Source organism: Xenopus laevis, chromosome 9_10S (genome assembly GCF_017654675.1).
Source record: "Xenopus laevis strain J_2021 chromosome 9_10S, Xenopus_laevis_v10.1, whole genome shotgun sequence".
Classification (NCBI taxonomy): Eukaryota; Metazoa; Chordata; class Amphibia; order Anura; family Pipidae; genus Xenopus; species Xenopus laevis.
The window spans coordinates 102,557,807-102,576,986 of NC_054388.1; the positions used below are offsets into that span (position 1 = coordinate 102,557,807).

Consider the following 19,180-nt stretch of genomic DNA (forward strand, 5'->3'; position numbering starts at 1 on the left):
AACAATTACAAATGGCCTTAAATCCATTGAGTATACTATGAATGTATATAGAAACATTGCTTAGGATTATGCTATCTTTCCAGTGCCGGACTGGCCCATCGGGATACCAGGAAAACTCCCGGTGGGCCCAGGTGTCAGTGGGCCTCTTGCTTCTAACCATTTAGCCTATTTCATGGTCATTCCTTCATTTCTTTATGGGAATAGAGAGGTTTAATAATGGAAAATAGAGTATAGTATGTATAGAAAAGAGACTAGGAGTATAAAGAGGCTGACTGAGGTTCCAAATACAGTGATCCCCAACCAGTAGCTTGTGAGCAACATGTTGCTCTCCAACCCCTTGGATGTTGCTCCCAGTGGCCTCAAAGCAGGAGCTTGTTTTTGAAATCCAGGCTTGGAGGCAAGTTTTGGTTGTATAAAAACTAGGTGTAATGCCAAACAGAGTCTCAATGTAGGTTGACAATCCACATAGGGGCTACTAAATGGCCAATCACAGCCCTTATTTGGCACCTCAAGAACATTGTTCATGCTTGTGTTGCTCCCCAACTCATTTTACTTCTGAATGTAGCTCATGGGTTTGAAAGGTTGGGGATCCCCGGTTTAGAATATGGGCCCTCAGCCTAAGGTTTTCTGGTGGGCCCCTGGCATCCCAGTCCGACACTGTATCTTTCATTTGGGAAAAATGTTACTTCTTGGGATTACATCCCCTGAAATGATATCTACATGCCTGCCGGGTGAGAAAATAATGTCAGTACAGCACATGAATATGTATCTCCGTAGAAAATGGAAATTAAATGGGAAGGTTAAAGCAATAGGAGAAAGGGAAACTCAAAGATGCTTAGAGCAGCAAATCTTAATATAAGTGACATTCTTTTTTAACGTCCTAATGTTCTATTAATCTCTCACTAAAAGCTTTCCCACTGCCCTAATTGCTCAGTACTATAACTTGTCGACAGCCAATTAGTGGTTCATTAACTGCTTAAGCAGGACTCTGAGTTATACACTAGGAATGGACATCATGACTTGGCCATGGTCTGCATTGGCTAGATGGTGCTTCTACATCTCCGCCATACATAAATTAGTCTGACCAGGCCACCATAATATTTAATGGTAGTATTTTGCATGTTTGTGCACAGCATGCAGAGGAACCAGGAATGTAACTAAGAGAAGGCAGAAGAGGCAAGTGCTTCCAGCCCAACACACTTTCATGGGACCAGTCGTTGGGGAGTAAGTGAGCAGAAACCAACTCAAGTGGAGGGGTGGTGCTAAGGCAGGGCACCAAACCAGACTGAACCTTGCACAGATGGAGTGCATGTACGATTAAATCCATGATGCTCCCATATAACACGTGATCAACTTGTGCAGGCAGCATCGGACTGGCCCACCAGGATGCCAGGAAAACTCCCGATGGGCACAGGTGTCAGTGGGCCCTCTTGTTTCTAAACATTTGGCCTATTTCATGGTCATTCCCTATTTCTTTATGGGGAAAATGCTTCATAATGGGAGAATATTGTAAGTATATATATAAAAGACTAGGAGAATAAAGAGGTTGAGTGAGTAGAGGAGGAATAATAGTTTGGAAAGGTCCACTGATATCCCAGTCCAACACTGTGTGCAGATGTCAAAAGATTCACCTATCACAAGGTGCAGGGATGCTTAAAACCAGGGGGAAAATGCTGTATTTGGCAAAGCGGGTCTTTTTTTTGCACCACCTAATGAAAACCCACTTACCAGTGTTATATAATATGATAAGAAAAAATTACACACATTATAATACTACCTCTAAGGCTTACACCTCACCTTAGGGGTCCCAAAGCAGTGGAGGAAAGGGGTCAAGTCTGAAGAATCAGGACACGATTTAGGTAAATGCTAATTTGTTGTTCTAGATCCCAGTGATCCCCAACCAGTGGCTCACAAGCAACATTTTGCTCATCAATCCCTTTGATGTGGCCTATAAACCAAGTGATTATTTTTTGAAATCCTGGCTTGGAGGCAACTTTTGGAGATATGGAGACTTGCCAAACAGAACCTCCAGCAGGCAGCTAGCCCATATGGCAAGACCAACCAATCCACACTCTTATTTGGCACACCCCAGGAATTTTTTTATGCTGTTGTTGCTCCTCGGTTCTTTTTACATTTGAATGTGGCTCACAGGTAAAAAAAAATAAATAAAAGGCTGGGGACCCCTGCTCTAGGTACTTTTGGAAATTATTTCAATGGAACGCTTATAAACAACATGGTTATGAGATAACAAGTGATTGAACAAATATGCTGGACTTTAAACACTTGGGAGGTGGGGGGGCGTACTCGGTTGACCCAAAAGAAATGCCACAGATACACAGGGAACCAAAATAAATTAATTTATAGAGGTTGTCCCAAATTGATTCTCAAGGAAATTGCTATAAATGCTAGAATGAAGATGTTCACGTTGAATATCGATGGTCCAAGAAGATATTTCTCATCTAAGTTGAGTTAAGTATACCAACCTCCAATAATCCCTAAGGCAGGGGACATTCTTATTCAATCTCCCATTTGTGGTCCAACATTCTTCAGGACTTCCTTCATAACAAGTCTTAAATTCTACTGTCCTTCCACAAATAACTCTTCCAACTAAACCTTATCCTAACTGGGCTTTAGGGAACAATGTAAGAATTTACACCGAATCTTACCCTAACTAGCTGACAAGCTTTTCCCCATCTACGGCTTCCTCATGTGCCCCAATAGAGGTAAGCTGAACAGTTCAGGAACCTCTACTCCAGGCTGACTATGATTTCAGAGATATGGTCACCAACCCTTGCATATCACAAATACAGACTTAAAGGGGAAGTAAAGTCTAAAATAGAATTAGGCTAGAAATGCTGTATTTTGTATACTAAACATAAACATGAACTTACTGCACCACAAGCCTTACAAAACGATTTATTTAAATGATGCTTTCAAAGTTGGCCACATGGGGGTCACCATCTTGTAACTTTATTAAACATCTCCGGAAGACCAAGACTGTGCACATGCTCAGTGTGGTCTGGGCTGCTTAGGGATTCTCATAAATTATCAAAACAGCACAAGTCAAATAATATCTGCCAGCAGCCGATACAGCAAGACTGATTAATAATCAGAATATACAGACTGCACTGGGTCCTTTGTTGTCATGTAATCTAATGTGGATTTTATAGTTTTTGTATTGTTTAATACAAACTTTCTCCAACTCTGCAGAACCAGTGGCTGCAGCAAAATAATCCTCCAAATAGAATCCCAGTTTATCTGTTTAAATCTGGCTCCATGATCTTTGTCCCTGCAGCTGGAGTTGGAAACAGTAAATGTGATGTAAAGGCAAAAATAAAATCCAATACAAATCTCTACACAGTCGCCGACTGCTCTACAGGGAAACAAACAAAGCTGCTTGAGTTCTGCATGGCTGGGAAGTAAGGCGGGGGCTCCCCCTGCTGTTCATAAGTATGATTGTTTCCCTGCAGAGCAGTTAGGGACCGTCTGAAAATTCCTATCCACAGCAGTAAATGAAGGGAGAATTTCACTGCATACAGTCAGGTTTCTTATAAAAACGGTTCACATTTCTTAATTAAAGTATATTGGAGACAGGTTTCTTTTTCATTAAAGAAAGTGAAATTGGGATTTTATTTTTTTGCCTTTACATGCCCTTTAATTAAGAGGTCTCCTAACCGTATAGTCTAGTGGACTTTCAGAAGTCTCACAATAGGGCATCTTAACCTTCCTCTTTGAGCCCTTCTAAGAGACCTTTAGCATATTAATAACAGAGACCTTAAGGGTCAGGCCACACTGGGCGTTTTGGGGAGATTTGGTCAACCACTTCGGAAAACGAATCGCCGCATTTTTTCATTTTAGCCGGCGCAGAGTGAGGGAAGGCATTTGGGGAGACTGGACTGGTCGGCGACCAAATCTCCCGAAAACGCCCTGTGTGGCCTGACCCTAACTAGAGCTTTAATGTAGAAATGTCCTCAGTTAGTACTCTTTGGATAATGTCTGCATTGCACATCACTATTCAGGGAATGTTCAGCCATTCACATCCGTTCCCGTCCGACGAAGCTTTGTATCTAATTACCCCATCACAGGTACAAACAGCAGGTTCAGCTTCATCAGGAGCCAATTAACCTATCAGTATGTTGTTTTATACTGTGAGAAGAAATGGGAGAACCCAGGGGAATCCCTTGTAAAAACAGAAAGAACACAGAGCCCCAAGCAGATTGTGTTCCCGTTTAGACCAACGCATTGCTTTTCATAATGGTAGAAAAAAAAAAGACTCCCTACATCGTCATTAATAGTTGTTAGCTACAAAGGCAAATAAAGTGCAGCATACCTGAAATGCTTGGCTAAGCCATGATGCTTCCCCATGATTTTCCCTCTGATTTAGAGCATCTCAAGAAAGGAGGTTTCAGGTACGCGTTCCATTAAAAGTCCTCAGCAAAGTCAAAGAGAAAAGGCTGGCACTTATGTCAAGTAATGTGAACGGTATCAGATCATCTTGCTTCTCCTTGTCTTGCTCTCTGTTCTGCCGTCTCCATACAGTTGGCCGTGGTGGGGAAGCCTCAATACTCCACAGAGCTCATCTCCTATCTGCCTGTGTACCACCGGTCCACCCTCCCTTCATTCTATTTTCAATATTTGTTCACGAAAACCCTCATGAGAAAGTGCTGTTAATGAGCTGGCTCTGAAACCTCAATCTTGGTGAATACCCAGAAGATCTCAGCTTGCTAATTTGAATACAAGGGTGGGAAGTGGAGACAGGGAGTTTTTTATTAACCCATCTCCTACGCCGCAGCCACACATGAATCAGCTGTGACAAATGATTACAAGTTTTTCAGAGAGATGGTGATTAATGGAGAACTAAACCCTAAAAATGAATATGGTTAAAATGCCTTATTTTACATACTGAACATATTGCACGAGGCTAAAGTTTCAGCTTGTCAATAGCAGCAATGATCCAGGACTTCAAACTTGTCACAGGGGGTCACCATCTTGGAAAGTGTCTGTGACACTCACATGCTCAGTGGGCTCTGATTGGCTGTTGAGAAGCTAAGCTTAGGGCTCGTCACTAATTGTCCAGCAGAAAATGAGCTTCCCCTGTAATATAAGCTGATGCTACAGGTTTGCTGATTATTAAATTCTGATGCTAATTGCACTGGTTTCTGTGCTGCCATGTAGTAATTATCTGTATTAATTACTAATCAGCCTTATATTGTGACATTTCTATTCTATGTGTACTGTATATTGTGAGTGGGTCCCTAAGCTCAGTAAGTGACAGCAGCACAGAGCATGTGCAGTGAATCAACAGAAAAGAAGATGGGGAGCTACTGGGGCATCTTTCGAGACACAGATCTTTACTGCTAAAGGGCTGTGGTTGCCTTGGGCTGGTACAGAAGCACAAAACACAATGTACAACATTTCTAGTCTACTTCTTTAGTTATGCGTTAGTTCTCCTTTAAAAGGACCCCTTGGTGGCAATTTGTATATATATATATATTGGCAAACGCTCACACTCTAACCCAGTCTTGAATTCACTGTGGGTGCTGGGTCAAGGCTTTAGCATATAAGAATTAAACAGGGACCCGCACTACAATGTTACGTGAAGAAAATTAGTTTTTATTCAAACTTGTGCATCCAACGTTTCGGCCCATGCCTGGGCCTTTATCAAGGATATATATATATATATATATATATATATATATATATATATATATTTTTTTTTTTTTTTTTTTTTAAAGTCTAAGAGGGCTAGCCGAAACGTTAGCTTTTTGCTCCAATAAACACTAGAATTTTTGCATTAAGTCCTGTGAGTCTGATCCTCTGCATTGCACCATAATTTCTGGCTATTGCACCCAGGCACGATATACCTACTATATGAGTAGTGCACGGCATCCTATATGTGTGTATATATATATATATATACTGTACGTATACATGTTAATAAGCAGAACTTAATAAAATAGTATTTTCAGTTAGAATGCAGTGCTCTTTCAACTAATTACTCACCAGCTCATTAACATTTGGAAGATGAACTGCAAATATCTGCTGACGCTGTACATTGGTCAGGACCCCAGTCGGCCCTCCTGAATTCTCCCATTGGTAGTAGCAGTAATGTTTGTTTTACTTATCATTATGACCCAATACAGTTTACAAGGAATTAAGCCGTAGGTGGTCTACTCTTGTAAGACTATTTTAGAATAATTTAGGGTCTTGCTCTGAAAGTCTTTGGCCCCTGGTAGTATGTAGCATCAACCTATAAGGTATTAACTACATTCAGGAAGAAAATCCAAGCTGGCCAACCAAACTGCACACTCCCTATAAGGGCAGAGACACACGGGAAGATTCAGGTAGTTTTGGTCGCCTGGCGACTAAAAACTTCGGGCGACTTCGGAAACTGCGGGCAACTTCGGAAACTGAAGCGCTCTGAGTGCAATCCCGCCAACGATTTAGATTCTAACCTTTTCAGGAAGATTAGTCACCCGAAGAAGAGGCGATTAGTCGCTGGGCAACTAAATCTCCCTGAATCTTCCCTTGTGTTTCTGCCTTAAATAGAAACTAGTCAACCACATAAAAAGTATTTCTGTGGGACTATGCCCAATCTTGCAACAAGTGTAGTATAAGATAATAGTCCTGCAGAAATTGCCCATTTGTGATTATTTTATGCATTGGTGACTATGTAATGGGGACCTACAGCTCATCTTATTAGGGGCTGTTTAACAGAAAGTCCCTGTAACAGAGAGTGCACTAAAAGATGGAGGCCTTGTGTGCTACTAAGAGAAGACTCTCCTGACTAAATGGAGCTGTTATGGTCTAACATTACAAAGCAAGATGTAAAGTGTATCTGCTTGACAAATAACTCTACAGCAGTAGATGGCTACAAGCAGGCATAAATATCAATATATTAACATTGCTTAGTTAAGGAGAGCACAAGCATAACATGGCTTTCTCTGTCCATTTCAGCTGTTTTGCAAAGGACCCACTACAAGATTATCAAAATTGGATTAGTCAATGTTCCCATCCCTACAGGGGGTTGACCAGAAAGTGCTTGTACTTGTACTTCTCAGTTGATCTTATTATCAATGCAAATGTGTAACTGAGAACTCTGAATCTCATCGGCTACTGGCCCATTAGTAGCAAGTGTAATTCAGTTACAGCAGCTTCTCAGTGGCCAACGATAGACGTCATACTACGGGCAATGACTGAAGCACAATTTTAATAAAGCTCATTATCCCCAAGACATGGAGTTGGTATTTTTTATTTAAAAAAAAAAAAAGGCTTTGTGCTTGGTTCCAGTAACTACAACGTGTTGATTAAATTGGAGATGACTTCTCAAAACAGGTTTTGCCCTAGGTTCCAGTAGCCCTAACTTGTTGACCAAGATGTGGAGATGGCTTTTCAAAACAGGCTTTGCCTTGGTACAAGTAAACACAACTTGTTGACCAAAACATGGAAGTGCCATCTCAAAACAACCTTTTCCCTCTGAACCAGTAACAGCAAATTGTTGACGTAGACTTAGCGATGACCTCTCAAAACAGATTTTCCCTGGATTCCAGTAACCTCAACTTGTTGACCAAGACTTCGAAGTGGCCTTTCAAAGCATACAGTATCTATCTTTGGTACCAGTAACACATGTTCTTCTTGATTCCATTAACCTCAACTTTTTGGCCAACATTGGTTCTTTAAAACAACGCTCTGAGTTAAAATACCTAATATACTAGCAAGATATGATACCACATTGGTCTGAATACTGATGATATAATGTCCACAGAGTAGTTTAGATTGTAGATAAAAGAGGCCTTTCTGCTAAACCCATAAAAGTGGTCCTTAAGTAAGTTTTATCCCTAGGATTAAAAGGAGACTTTTCTAGGTTAGCTACAAGTAGGTAGCTGGTAAGAATATCTTTTAACCACTCAAACAGCACTCAGCCAACCTTAGTAAATAATCCACTGAGACAAAAGTTGGATAAAGATAAGAGTCTTAATGATGATAAACGGAGGCAAAAAAAACAACTTGTTACCCAAAATAACAAGCAGCCTGACCTCAATTCTGTATCTAAGTCAGCTCCTCTGGGGAGATTATAGAAGCGCAAAATGAACCCTGGACAGTGTCCCAGATCTGAGATATAGTAGACACAATCAGGCTGAGTATCTGTGTTGCTCTCACAGCTGAATCATGGAGAGATATGTAGACAGTCAAACACAGCATAAATCCACCTCCCTGTTGCATTTAACCGTTTGTAGATGAGTATTGCACTACTGAAAGACTTCCATAGCTAGACATCAGCTTCCATCGACTGCCTATTTTATGCTGCCCATGCTCATAATGATCCGCTTGTTTATCCAGATCAGTAAATGGTGGGTTTTACTTGGACACCCAAGCCATGGACTAATCCAAAGGTCATCATCAGGCAAATGATCAGTACATGGTAGGGAACCATACACAGCTTCAGTTCATGCATTGCCAAATAGGTTGTAGATTTGGTCAAGAGATTAGGGTACCTGTAAACATATTGATCCAGACACCTATAGTGTCATGCCCAGTTGACCAGGCATCATTAGTGAGCATATGTAGCGTTGGACTCCTCTGGTTCAGGACATCTCTGGTTCAGTACTACTTGAAGACTGAGATTTTAGGTATCTTTATAAACACTTTATAAACAAGCATTTTGCCACCATGTGTGATATCCAGGCTAATTGCTTCTAAATGGTAATCACCCTGGCTAGTCTGGTCTCTGTATAAAACACATACTAGCTTTATTTTCATCAAAGACCAATGGGAAGAAAAAGGAAAAGCCCGTGGGAGGAAACCCGAGCTCCCAGAAGAAATCTACCCAATCACAATGAGAAGATTCAAAGTCAATATACTGTATATATATAGTACCCTGGTCAAAACTTAACCTAGAATTAGAAACCCTAGAATTGTTAAGACATACTATATAAAAATGCAAGTCAACTTTCATGGGGTTAACCTATTATAGATTCATATGCTCGCCCAGGCTGAATCGACTGGTAAAATCTGTGTAATTGATGCCTGCCGCATTCATGTCTACCACTTTCTTTAGCAGAATAATTTTCACAATAGGCTTTGAATACAGATGGGATCATCTGAATTTTCTTGCCGCTTTGTTAAATGCTTAATTAGACAAACAGATTTGTGATGTTCTGCTTTCTTGGGGGTTATTTCAGAGTTCCTCTGGTTTGGCGTGTGAGTGGGAATGGCCCCTGCCTGGGGGGAAGAGGTGCACAGATAGTTTGCAAGGAGATCCTGTAACGGGAGTCTCCCTCGGGGCCACATACAGGATAACATACAAGGTCACATTTGGGAAGCTGAAGGGGACTTTGTGTTAAAGGGGATTTGGCTGAAAATGGAAAGGGATCGATGGTGCCTACGTCATATGACTACAGTGCTAGAGAAAAATGAATATCAGGGCAGAGGTTGCCATGAAATATTTAAACAGAACCATGGGGTGCGGTTGTTGAGCTGGGCCAATAACACAGTAGACTAGGGGAGATTGTGGATGCACACCTAAGGCCAATTTCAAAAAGTTTAAAGCCCTGTCTAAATGATTCAAGTAAATATGCAAGTGCATGTAATTTTAAAACAGGGTTTTTTTTGTTACAAAGTTATGATCATAATATTGATAAGCCACCATACCACGTCAAGGTAAAACCCCACATGGTGGTCCCTAACTTATTTATCTTTAGTCATAGTAAAAAAGGAACATTACCTCTCTGTGTAGTAACAATTCTTTATGTAAACATCTCCAGTGCTTTGGTTTCAAACTCTGTGCTAAATCCTCCCCTTTTGAGAGGGAGAGACTGCCTTAACCAACGCCCATTTTAGAAAAGTAGAAATCAGGTGTTGTAGCACAGAGTTTGAAACCAAAGCACTGGAGATGTTTACATAAAGAATTGTTACTACACAGAGAGGTAATGTTCCTTTTTTACTATGACTAAAGATAAATAAGTTAGGGACCACCATGTGGGGTTTTACCTTGACGTGGTATGGTGGCTTATCAATATTATGATCATAACTTTGTAACTAAAAAAACCCTGTTTTAAAATTACATGCACTTGCATATTTACTTGAATCATTTAGACAGGGCTTTAAACTTTTTGAAATTGGCCTTAGGTGTGCATCCACAATCTCCCCTAGTCCAATAACACAGTAGGCCCTGGTGCTCTTGGGATGCAATGCATGTTTTCTGTATTTTTAATGCACCACTGCATAGCAGCAGGGTCCCTTGTGTCCTCTCTACCTCCTGGACCTCGGTGCTTACACAAAGCCCACTCTGCTGTCACAACTGAATGGTAGGAGCTTTCCATGCCTGGATACAGGTCCACCCTCACTCAAACGGTTTGCTACATTTTTGGACTGGGAAACATTGGTGTCACAAGAGATATAGAAAGATCAGGTGGGAGGACAGTTTATCATGGGAATAATCACAGCAGGTGACAAAAAGTGCGAGCGCCAGCTTATGGTTCCCCCATTCCCTTCCTGGGCCCCCCACAAGTTAAAAAACAAACAATGGTGGCCTGGGCCCCCCTCCCACAGTGAAAGACATTTGTGGCCAGGCCCCCCACAAGTTAGAACAAGCCAATGGTGGACAGGGCAACCCTATCATTTAAAAAAATGTATTGGTTGCCTGGACCCCCCACAAGTTAAAAAAAACACTGGTGTGCAGGCCCCCCAAAAGTTGAAAAAAACATTATTGCCAGCCCCCCCCCCCTTTGGCTCCTTCTCTTCTTCTTCAGCTACAATTGGCGGCTTTCAGCTCAATTCATCCACTTTCGGCTACTTTTGACGGCTTTCAGCTTCTTTTGTCAGCTTTCAAGCAGCTTTTTTGTTGGCCTCCTGGACCATTCGGCGGCTTTTGGCTTCTTTCATCAGCATTCAGGTCTTTTCATTGAATTCGTCATCCATTTGGCAGCGGCTTTCGGAGGATTTTTACGCTTCTTCTCTACTCAAGGGGGGCCCAGCTAATCCAAGAAGCATAGCACAGCCGGGACCTCCTTCAAACTTACAAAAACGCCGGCCTGGTACAGCTGTACCCTCTCTGCCCCCTGATGGTGGCCCTGGCGACACAAGTTGTGAACGTGCAAATATCAACCTTGGGAAGCAAAACTTGTGGAGTCCCAGCAGCCAATTTATTCTGCTGCTTTCAGTGATACAGAATTCCCAACTGAAGCAGATTTCCCAATACAAGACTGTAACAACCGTGTCATGTACAATGTGTAAGCAGCCGGGTATCTAGGGGATATATTGTACTATATAATGACATTCACAGACGTCACAGAGAGGAATTCCATGCCTATAAACAGAGGCTCTGACCAAGTACCAAAGGCAAAGTTGGTATTTCCTAGGCCTACAGACATGCCAACATCCAAAGGGATCCAATGCTTCTAATGGAAATGGGAGGACGTTGGGTGACCATTCTATGTGTTTCAATGGAGCAGCTAATTTTGGTTTCAGGTGTACAAATTTACCCTTGGACCTGTTATTGCGGTGACCAGGGCTAAAATCAGAGCGACCAGTGTCGGACTGGCCCACCAGGATACCAGGAAAACTCCCAGGTGTCAGTGGGCCCTCATGCTGCTAAACATTTGGCCTATTTCAAGGCCATTCCCTATTTCTATGTCAACAAAGGAGCTAAATAGGTTATAGTATGTAAAGAAAAGAGACTAGGAGAATAGAAGTTGAATGAGGAGAAGAAGAATAAGAGTACTGAGAGTGGGCCCCTGGTCTACAGTTTTTGGGTGGGCCCCTGGTCTAAGGTTTTTTGGGTGGGCCACTGGTGTCCCAGTCCAACACTGAGAGTGACCCATAAAAAATACAATTGACATGTCTAGCCAGCAAAACATAGGCTAGGGGTAGGGTTGCCACCTGGCCGGTATTTTACTGGCCTGTTCGGTAAAAATGATGGTTGATCCCAATGTTATTAATAGGGAAAAAAGATAAATATATAGGAAGGCCAGTATTTTTTTCCAGAAAAGGTGGCAATCCTAGATAGGGGCGATATTGCAAGCTTACTGACCCAAATCTCCTCCTATTTCACAGACAGTTTCCCTGGTCTGCCTTGTTACACCCCAAATCCAGTCCACCCCAATTACTGCCCTGTTATGTCATCTTTGTTGTAGGCATTTACTGGCCTGATCTGGCTGGTCTTAATAGAGGGCTAGTCAAAAACTTGGGGGAATGGGGGGTGATGAAACAACAGAGCTGGGAATTTGGTGGGCCATGGACAGGTCAGGGAGAGCTGCCTTATCAGAAATGAGCTTTGGGACCAGTTCTGGGTGGGCCAGGGGTGAATTAAGGCCAGCATGAAGGGTAAATCACAGACATGGAGATTTTTTTATGGCAGGACCATCTTCTAGCAATCTGGATTTTATTGGATTATAACACAACATGTGGCAATAGAAGGTGATAACAAAACCTGGAAGCCTACGACACAATGAGAAGAATCCCCTGCAGTCTGAAGCAATGACATCTCCATAGGAGGTACAAGAGAAGCTACAAGGGAAAAATAAAATCCAACGGCACAGAGGGAGGGTCACCTACAGGAGCAAATCCTACAGACAGCACAATATTCAGCAGCTATAAATGGACAGAAAGAAAACTTTAAAAAAATAGACACTCAATAAACATGGCACAAGATATATATTAGGGATTATCACTATGGCAACAGAAGCGAGAAACAAAATATTGCCTACATAAATCAGTAAGATAAAAAGAAAAGTAATGTAATATAGTGAAGTTCTAATAAATATGGTATTCAACAGTAGTACTGTAAAAACTGCCACTAAAAAATCCTAGTGCTTTTTTTCAACCCCTAAAAGAGTCTTGATCAGATACAAATAAAAGATGAAATGATCATCAAAGATACCGTCAACCCAAGATGGAGTCTTCATCAAGGACCAACCTCCAAACACAACATTCCCAACGCGTTTCAACCCCAAAAGAGGTCTCCATCAGGGACAAACAATAAAAACATAATATTACAAAAATACCTAATGTGGAAGCTCCTCTACACTCAACTGCTACCTCTAAATCGATTTCAAAGAAATACTTGACTCTTTTAAACTCAGTTCCCCAACCTTATGCCCTCGTGATGGACAAATGGCTCCAGGTGATACCAGACACAACGAGGACTGGGAGGAAGAAAGAGAGAACTGCTTTAATTTTCTTTTAATTTCCAGTAAGGATAAACTTATTCAACAGAAAATCCTAGACCTCACCCCCATCAGACTGTTTAAAATGGTGAGAAAGCTGGATGACTCCTGTCCCTGATGCGGCCAAACAAACGCAAACTTTTTCCTCGTAAGCCAAAAGCCAAAAATATTATTAACATTCTGCTGAATGACATAGAGTTCCCCCATCTAATATCACCCAAACTGAGCCTCTTGGGTATTTTGGTCGATATTATCCCCACAAATTACGCTCACAACCAATACCAGTCTCTGTTACTCTATGCTAGAAAAGATATTGCGATGCATTGGATGGGAGCAACTCTTCCCAGTGTTTCCAAATGGCAACAACTGGTTCCAATCCTCTTATTAAAAGCTTGCAAACATTTTTGCTCATCACTGATTTAAGGCAATTAGCAATGGAACATGCCATGAAAATTCACACGTTTTTTTTCCATATAGCGGCCATTGAAAAGATACAACGTTTCTAAAACGTAATTGTCTTTTGGCAGAGAGACCAGAATACGTGGCAGGTGCACTTACACCAATTTAAGATGAGTAAAGAAACAGTTGTAACAATTTAAGATAAACAGGGGAAAATGTGTCTTGCAAATTCACCTTCACTAGCAAACCTGTAATAACACAAAAAAACCACAGAAATGTGTTCAAACTTTCATAACCTGCCAAATTTTGTACAAAGAACATGGTAATTAGGGGGGGGGTGGCCACAAACATGGACATGGTAAAAAACTCTTTGGCGTGCACGGCAACTCTTTTTGTCCCTCTTTCTACTTCCAAAATGTTGGGAGGTAAGTTTTCTGTATGTACTGTATTTATTTATTGTTGTTTTAAGTTAAAACGCTGCAGAAAGATGAGTTTGGCTTTGTCTAATAAAGCAGCTTTTTTATCCAGAGGCTGAGTCATCACACAGACAGTAATTTTAGATGAATCAGTGCTAATACAAACCATGGAGATTTATGGATACGACCACTAGGAACATGATGGATTCAGCAGCAGCCGAAATGAAAACCATGCATCTTATTTTAATAGAGGGGGATCAGAGATGAAACCCCGCCAGGGACTGGGAGATACAAGCGCTTTATGTTCAGGAGATGCAGCTGATGAACAAGTTCAAGCACAGGGTGTAAATGAGAAATGACACGTCACCTCGCTGTGAAAACTTGCCCTATATTGCTGTATAAAAATACTGTATATATATGCAGTGTAAATTCATTTTTTTTAACTGCCTGGAATAACAAGGGTTAAATACTTCCACAGCAAACAGATCAATCCACCCACACACACACCTCCCCTAGAAAACACATGCAAAAGCGGCAAGAGATATGACTGCACTAAGAGGTTAATCCTTGCACAGCAAACAGGTTATATAATTAAAAGGGCCTCTCCAACCAAAAGAAACAGAAAAATGCAGTTTCCAAAGCAATGTACATGAATGAAAAAAGTTATTTGTAGACATAATTGTCTGTGTGGCTGTCTGTATACCCTTCACTGCTGGTTATGACTTTCAGAACAATGGAGAAACAGTGTTTGGATGGAGCTCCCCTTTAAAGGGGTTGTTCCCCTTTAAATTAACTTCTCCAACCCCTTGGATGTTGCTCCCAGTGGTCTTAAAGCAGGAGCTTTTTTTTGAATTCCAGGTTTGGAGGCAAGTTTTGGTTTTGTTAAAAACCAGGTGTACTGCCAAAAATACTAAACTAGACCACAGAGAGTCAGAGAGAGAGAGAGAGAGAGAGAGAGAGAGAGATAGATAGATAGATAGATAGATAGATAGATAGATAGATAGATAGATAGATAGATAGATAGATAGATAGATAGATAGATAGATAGAGAAAGAGAGAGAGAGAGAGAGAGAGAGAGAGAGAGAGAGAGATGATGATGATGATGATAGAGAGAGAGAGAGAGAGAGAGAGAGAGAGAGAGAGATGATGATGATGATGATAGAGAGAGAGAGAGAGAGAGAGAGAGAGAGAGAGAGATGATGATGATGATGATGATGATGATGATGATGATGATAGATGATAGCTAAATAGAGAGAGAGGGGGAGAGAGAGAGATGATGATGATGATGATAGAGATAGATAGATAGATAGATAGATAGATAGATAGATAGATAGATAGATAGATAGATAGATGATAGATAGATATCCCCTTTAAACATATGCAGTAATAGTTATCTATTTCAGTAAGGTGAGCCAAGCCCCTTATAGATGAGCATCAAATATGAGCCCCTTTAACATCAAGGATGGCAGTAATTAAAGGTATACTGTCATGGGAAAAAACATTTTTTCCAAAATGAATCAGTTAATAGTGTTGCTCCAGCAGAATTTTGCGTTGAAATCCGTTACTCAAAAGAGCAAACAGATTTTTTTATATTCAATTTTGAAATCTGACATGGGGCTAGACATATTGTCAATTTCCCAGCTGCCCCAAGTCATGTGACTTGTGCTCTGATAAACTTCAATCACTCTTTACTGCTGTACTGCAAGTTGGAATGATATCACCCCTCCCCCCCCAGCAGCCAAACAAAAGAACAATGGGAAGGTAACCAGATAACAGCTCCCTAACACAAGATAACAGCTGCCTGGTAGATCTAAGAACAACACTCAATAGTAAAAACCCATGTCTCATTGACAGGGGCGTAACTACAGAGGAAGCAGACCCTGCGCCTGCAGGGGGCCCCAGGGGGCCCCAGGAGGTATAAGGGGCCCCATGAGGCCCTAATTAATGAGAAATGTCAACACTAATTGGAAAAACAGGACAACCTCTGGATATGTTGGGGCCCTAAAATGTTTTTGCTGTGGAGCCCAGAAACGTCTGGTTACACCACTGCTCACTGAGACACATTCCGTTACATTGAGAAGGAAAAACAGCAGCCTGCCAGAAAGCATTTCTCTCCTAAAGTGCAGGCACAAGTCACATGACCAGGGGCATTTACAAATTGACAAAATGTCTAGCCCCATGTCAGATTTCAAAATTGAATATAAAAAAATCTGTTTGCTCTTTTGAGAAATGGATTTCAGTGCAGAATTCTGCTGGAGTAGCACTATTAACTGATGCGTTTTGAAAAAAACATGTTTTCCAATGACAGTATCCCTTTAACATGTTACTCTCACATCCACTTACTAGAGACATTAATAGTGCCACCTAGTGGCCAGATAGTGTAAAAACGACCCAACATAGGACCAGTAGGACTTGTGTATCAGAGCGAAATATGAAGAGCTATAGAGTGGAACAACTGAGCAGTCTCTGGGCTAAAACTAAAGCCCCTCACATGGCTATCTGGAGGTGGTTAAACTGGTGAATGGGTCTGGCTTGAAGGTGCAATGACAAGAGGCATGTAGCAGTTTTGTGACCATATTAAGTAGGGATGCACCAAATTCACTATTTGGGATTCGCCAAACCGGAATCCTTCGTGAAAGATGTCTTTCTGTCCTTCTGACCCTTGAAAGAATGTAGCAGATTTTGGTTCTGCAGGTCGGTTCTTCTGCTTCATTATTTCAGAAGTCAGAACCACAAGTTCACAGCCAGGGCCGCTCCTCCTGTGAGAACCTTACCTAGGCCGCAGCGAGTGGCCAGTTACACAGGGTGACAAAAAGCCTCATTTTGTGACTTTAAGGGGGTTATTATCATAAGTCGAATGTTAAGTAATGTGATTTTTTTGAACTCTAATAAATTCGACCAAATAGTCGTAACTCAAAAACTCAAAAACGAATTCGATCGAGTTTTCCTCCGAAAAAAATCCTTGACTTTTTGGTGTAAATTTTTTTATTTTTTTACTTGTGTCAATTTTTTTTGTCGCAGAAATTTTTCTTTTACATGGGGCGTAATTTTCTAAGTGAAACTTGGCAAAAATTTGGCTCATCACTACTATTAACATAATAGTTCAAGGGATCTCTGCCATTGATTTCTACAGGTTTTAGGTGGAGAATAGTTGAATTAGAATGATTTCCAGGGTTGAGGTGTGATCAATCTCACATTCAAATTTCGAGTTGGTGGTTTTAAATTAACATTTCTGAGGTTTCGTCCCAAAAAAAAAATTGTCAAAATTCGAATTTACCATTCAAACCTTAGTAAATCTGTCCCTTAGTAAATCCGGGTTTTAACCCAGAAATTCGCCTCCTCTAGTGCAGAGAGTGATATTGCGCTCATTGCAGTAACGATAACAATAAGTAACGTAAGCTAATCGCGGAGCAGGAGATGGGGGACGGCACTCAGGAGGCAGTAGCCCCAGTATCATCCCTGTGCACAGCTTTCAGTAGAAATAACCATTACAAATTGAGTGGAGTTCCCCTTTAAAGGAGAAGGAAAGGTTAAAACTAAGTAAGCCTTATCAGAAAGGTCCACATAAATACACAGTAAACCCTCAAAGTAATGCTGCTCTGAGTCCTGTCAAAAGAAACACCACATTTCATTCCTTCTATTGTGTATTCATGGGCTTCTGTATCAGACTTCCTGTTTTCAGTTTAAACCTCCAGGGCTAGGGCTTGAGCATGCTCAGTTTGCTCCTCCCCTCTATGCTGTAATCTGAGCCCAGAGCTATGAGTGAGCAGGGAGAGACTCATTCACGAAGTGATGTCAAACCAAGTCAATATGGAAGCTGCTATCTTAAACAATCAGAGAGCTTCCAGAGCTGTTTACTCAGGTATGGTAAAACATTCTGCAGAATAAATATAGCATTCTAGCTTGCACTATTGCAGCTAATCTATTGGCAATAAAATGCCTCCATAGCTTTTCCTTCTCCTTTAAAGACACCGTGGAAAGTACCATATTACAGGTTGTTAGGGATGAATCATTTTACAGTGGCAAAGCAAAGTAACATGTGTGATTGTGACTAACTGGTGCCACACAGCGGTGCCTGGAGAGTTGAAGCAGGAGTGCCTGATTGATGATCCTCACTTAATGAGGTGCACTGGGAGAGAAGCCCATCTGTATTTTACATCTCCTCTCAAGAAACAAACTGAAAGTACTTGGACCTTCTGTTTGCCAGGTCTGTACATCCTTAGATTAACAGACAAACACAGCCCTTTATATCATGGTTGTCTGATATTCAGCTTCTTCTTGTTATTTAACTACAATTCCCAGCATCCTCAAAGGCATCCTGTCATCGGAAAACATGTTTTTTTTCAAAACGCATCAGTTAATAGAGTTACAGCAGCAGAATTCTGCACTGAAATCCATTTCTCAAAAGTGCAAACAGATTTTTTTATATTCAATTTTGAAATCTGACATGGGGCGCCGCTAGACATTTTGTCAATTTCCCAGCTGCACCTGGTCATGTGACTTGTGCCTGCACTTTAGGAGAAAAATGCTTTCTGGCAGGCTGCTGTTTTTCCTTCTCAATGTAACTGAATGTGTCTCAGTGGGACATGGGTTTTTACTATTGAGTGTTGTTCTTAGATCTACCAGGCAGCTGTTATCTTGTGTTAGGGAGCTGCTATCTGGTTACCTTCCCTTTGTTCTTTTGTTTGGCTGCTGGGGGGGGGGAGGGGGCTGATATCACTCTAACTTGCAGTACAGCAGTAAAGAGTGACTGAAGTTTATCAGAGCACAAGTCACATGACTGGGGGCAGCTGGGAAATTGACAATATGTCTAGCCCCATGTCAGATTTCAAAATTGAATATAAAAAAAACTGTTTGCTCTTTTGAGAAATGGATTTCAGTGCAGAATTCTGCTGGAGCAGCACTATTAACTGATTCATTTTGGGGGAAAAAATGTTCCCATGACAGTATCCCTTTAATAGCCTTAAGGACATATGCCTGACTACATTTGGTTGATTTCAGCTATACTGCCAGGCCAGCATGTACGGCACCTAGGAGAGCAGCCTAATATTCCAGTTATACTGTAGTCAGATCCAATGTTCTGATCCCTGCAGCAAAATCTAATGTATTCTTCTGATCCTTGCAGTCAAATATAATGTTCCAATCCCTGCAGGCATATCCATTATTTTGATTCTATGCCATCAAATGTAATGTTCAGCA

At 41.2% G+C, this 19,180-nt stretch overlaps 1 protein-coding gene across 3 annotated transcripts in view; it reads right to left on the bottom strand.

Moving 5' to 3' along the window:
* The window catches only part of grid2ip.S (glutamate receptor, ionotropic, delta 2 (Grid2) interacting protein S homeolog), a 67,580-nt gene that overhangs the window by 29,644 nt on the left and 18,756 nt on the right, over nt 1-19,180 (bottom strand). The window contains exon 1 of one of the 3 annotated variants that reach the window (XM_041577610.1): nt 4,331-4,790. The exons of the other annotated variants lie outside the window; for them this stretch is intronic. Coding sequence (XP_041433544.1) covers nt 4,331-4,365 — 35 coding nt within the window. The 5' untranslated portion in view covers nt 4,366-4,790. Of the gene's footprint in view, nt 1-4,330; nt 4,791-19,180 lie in introns of those variants that run through there. 3 annotated transcript variants of the gene reach the window in all.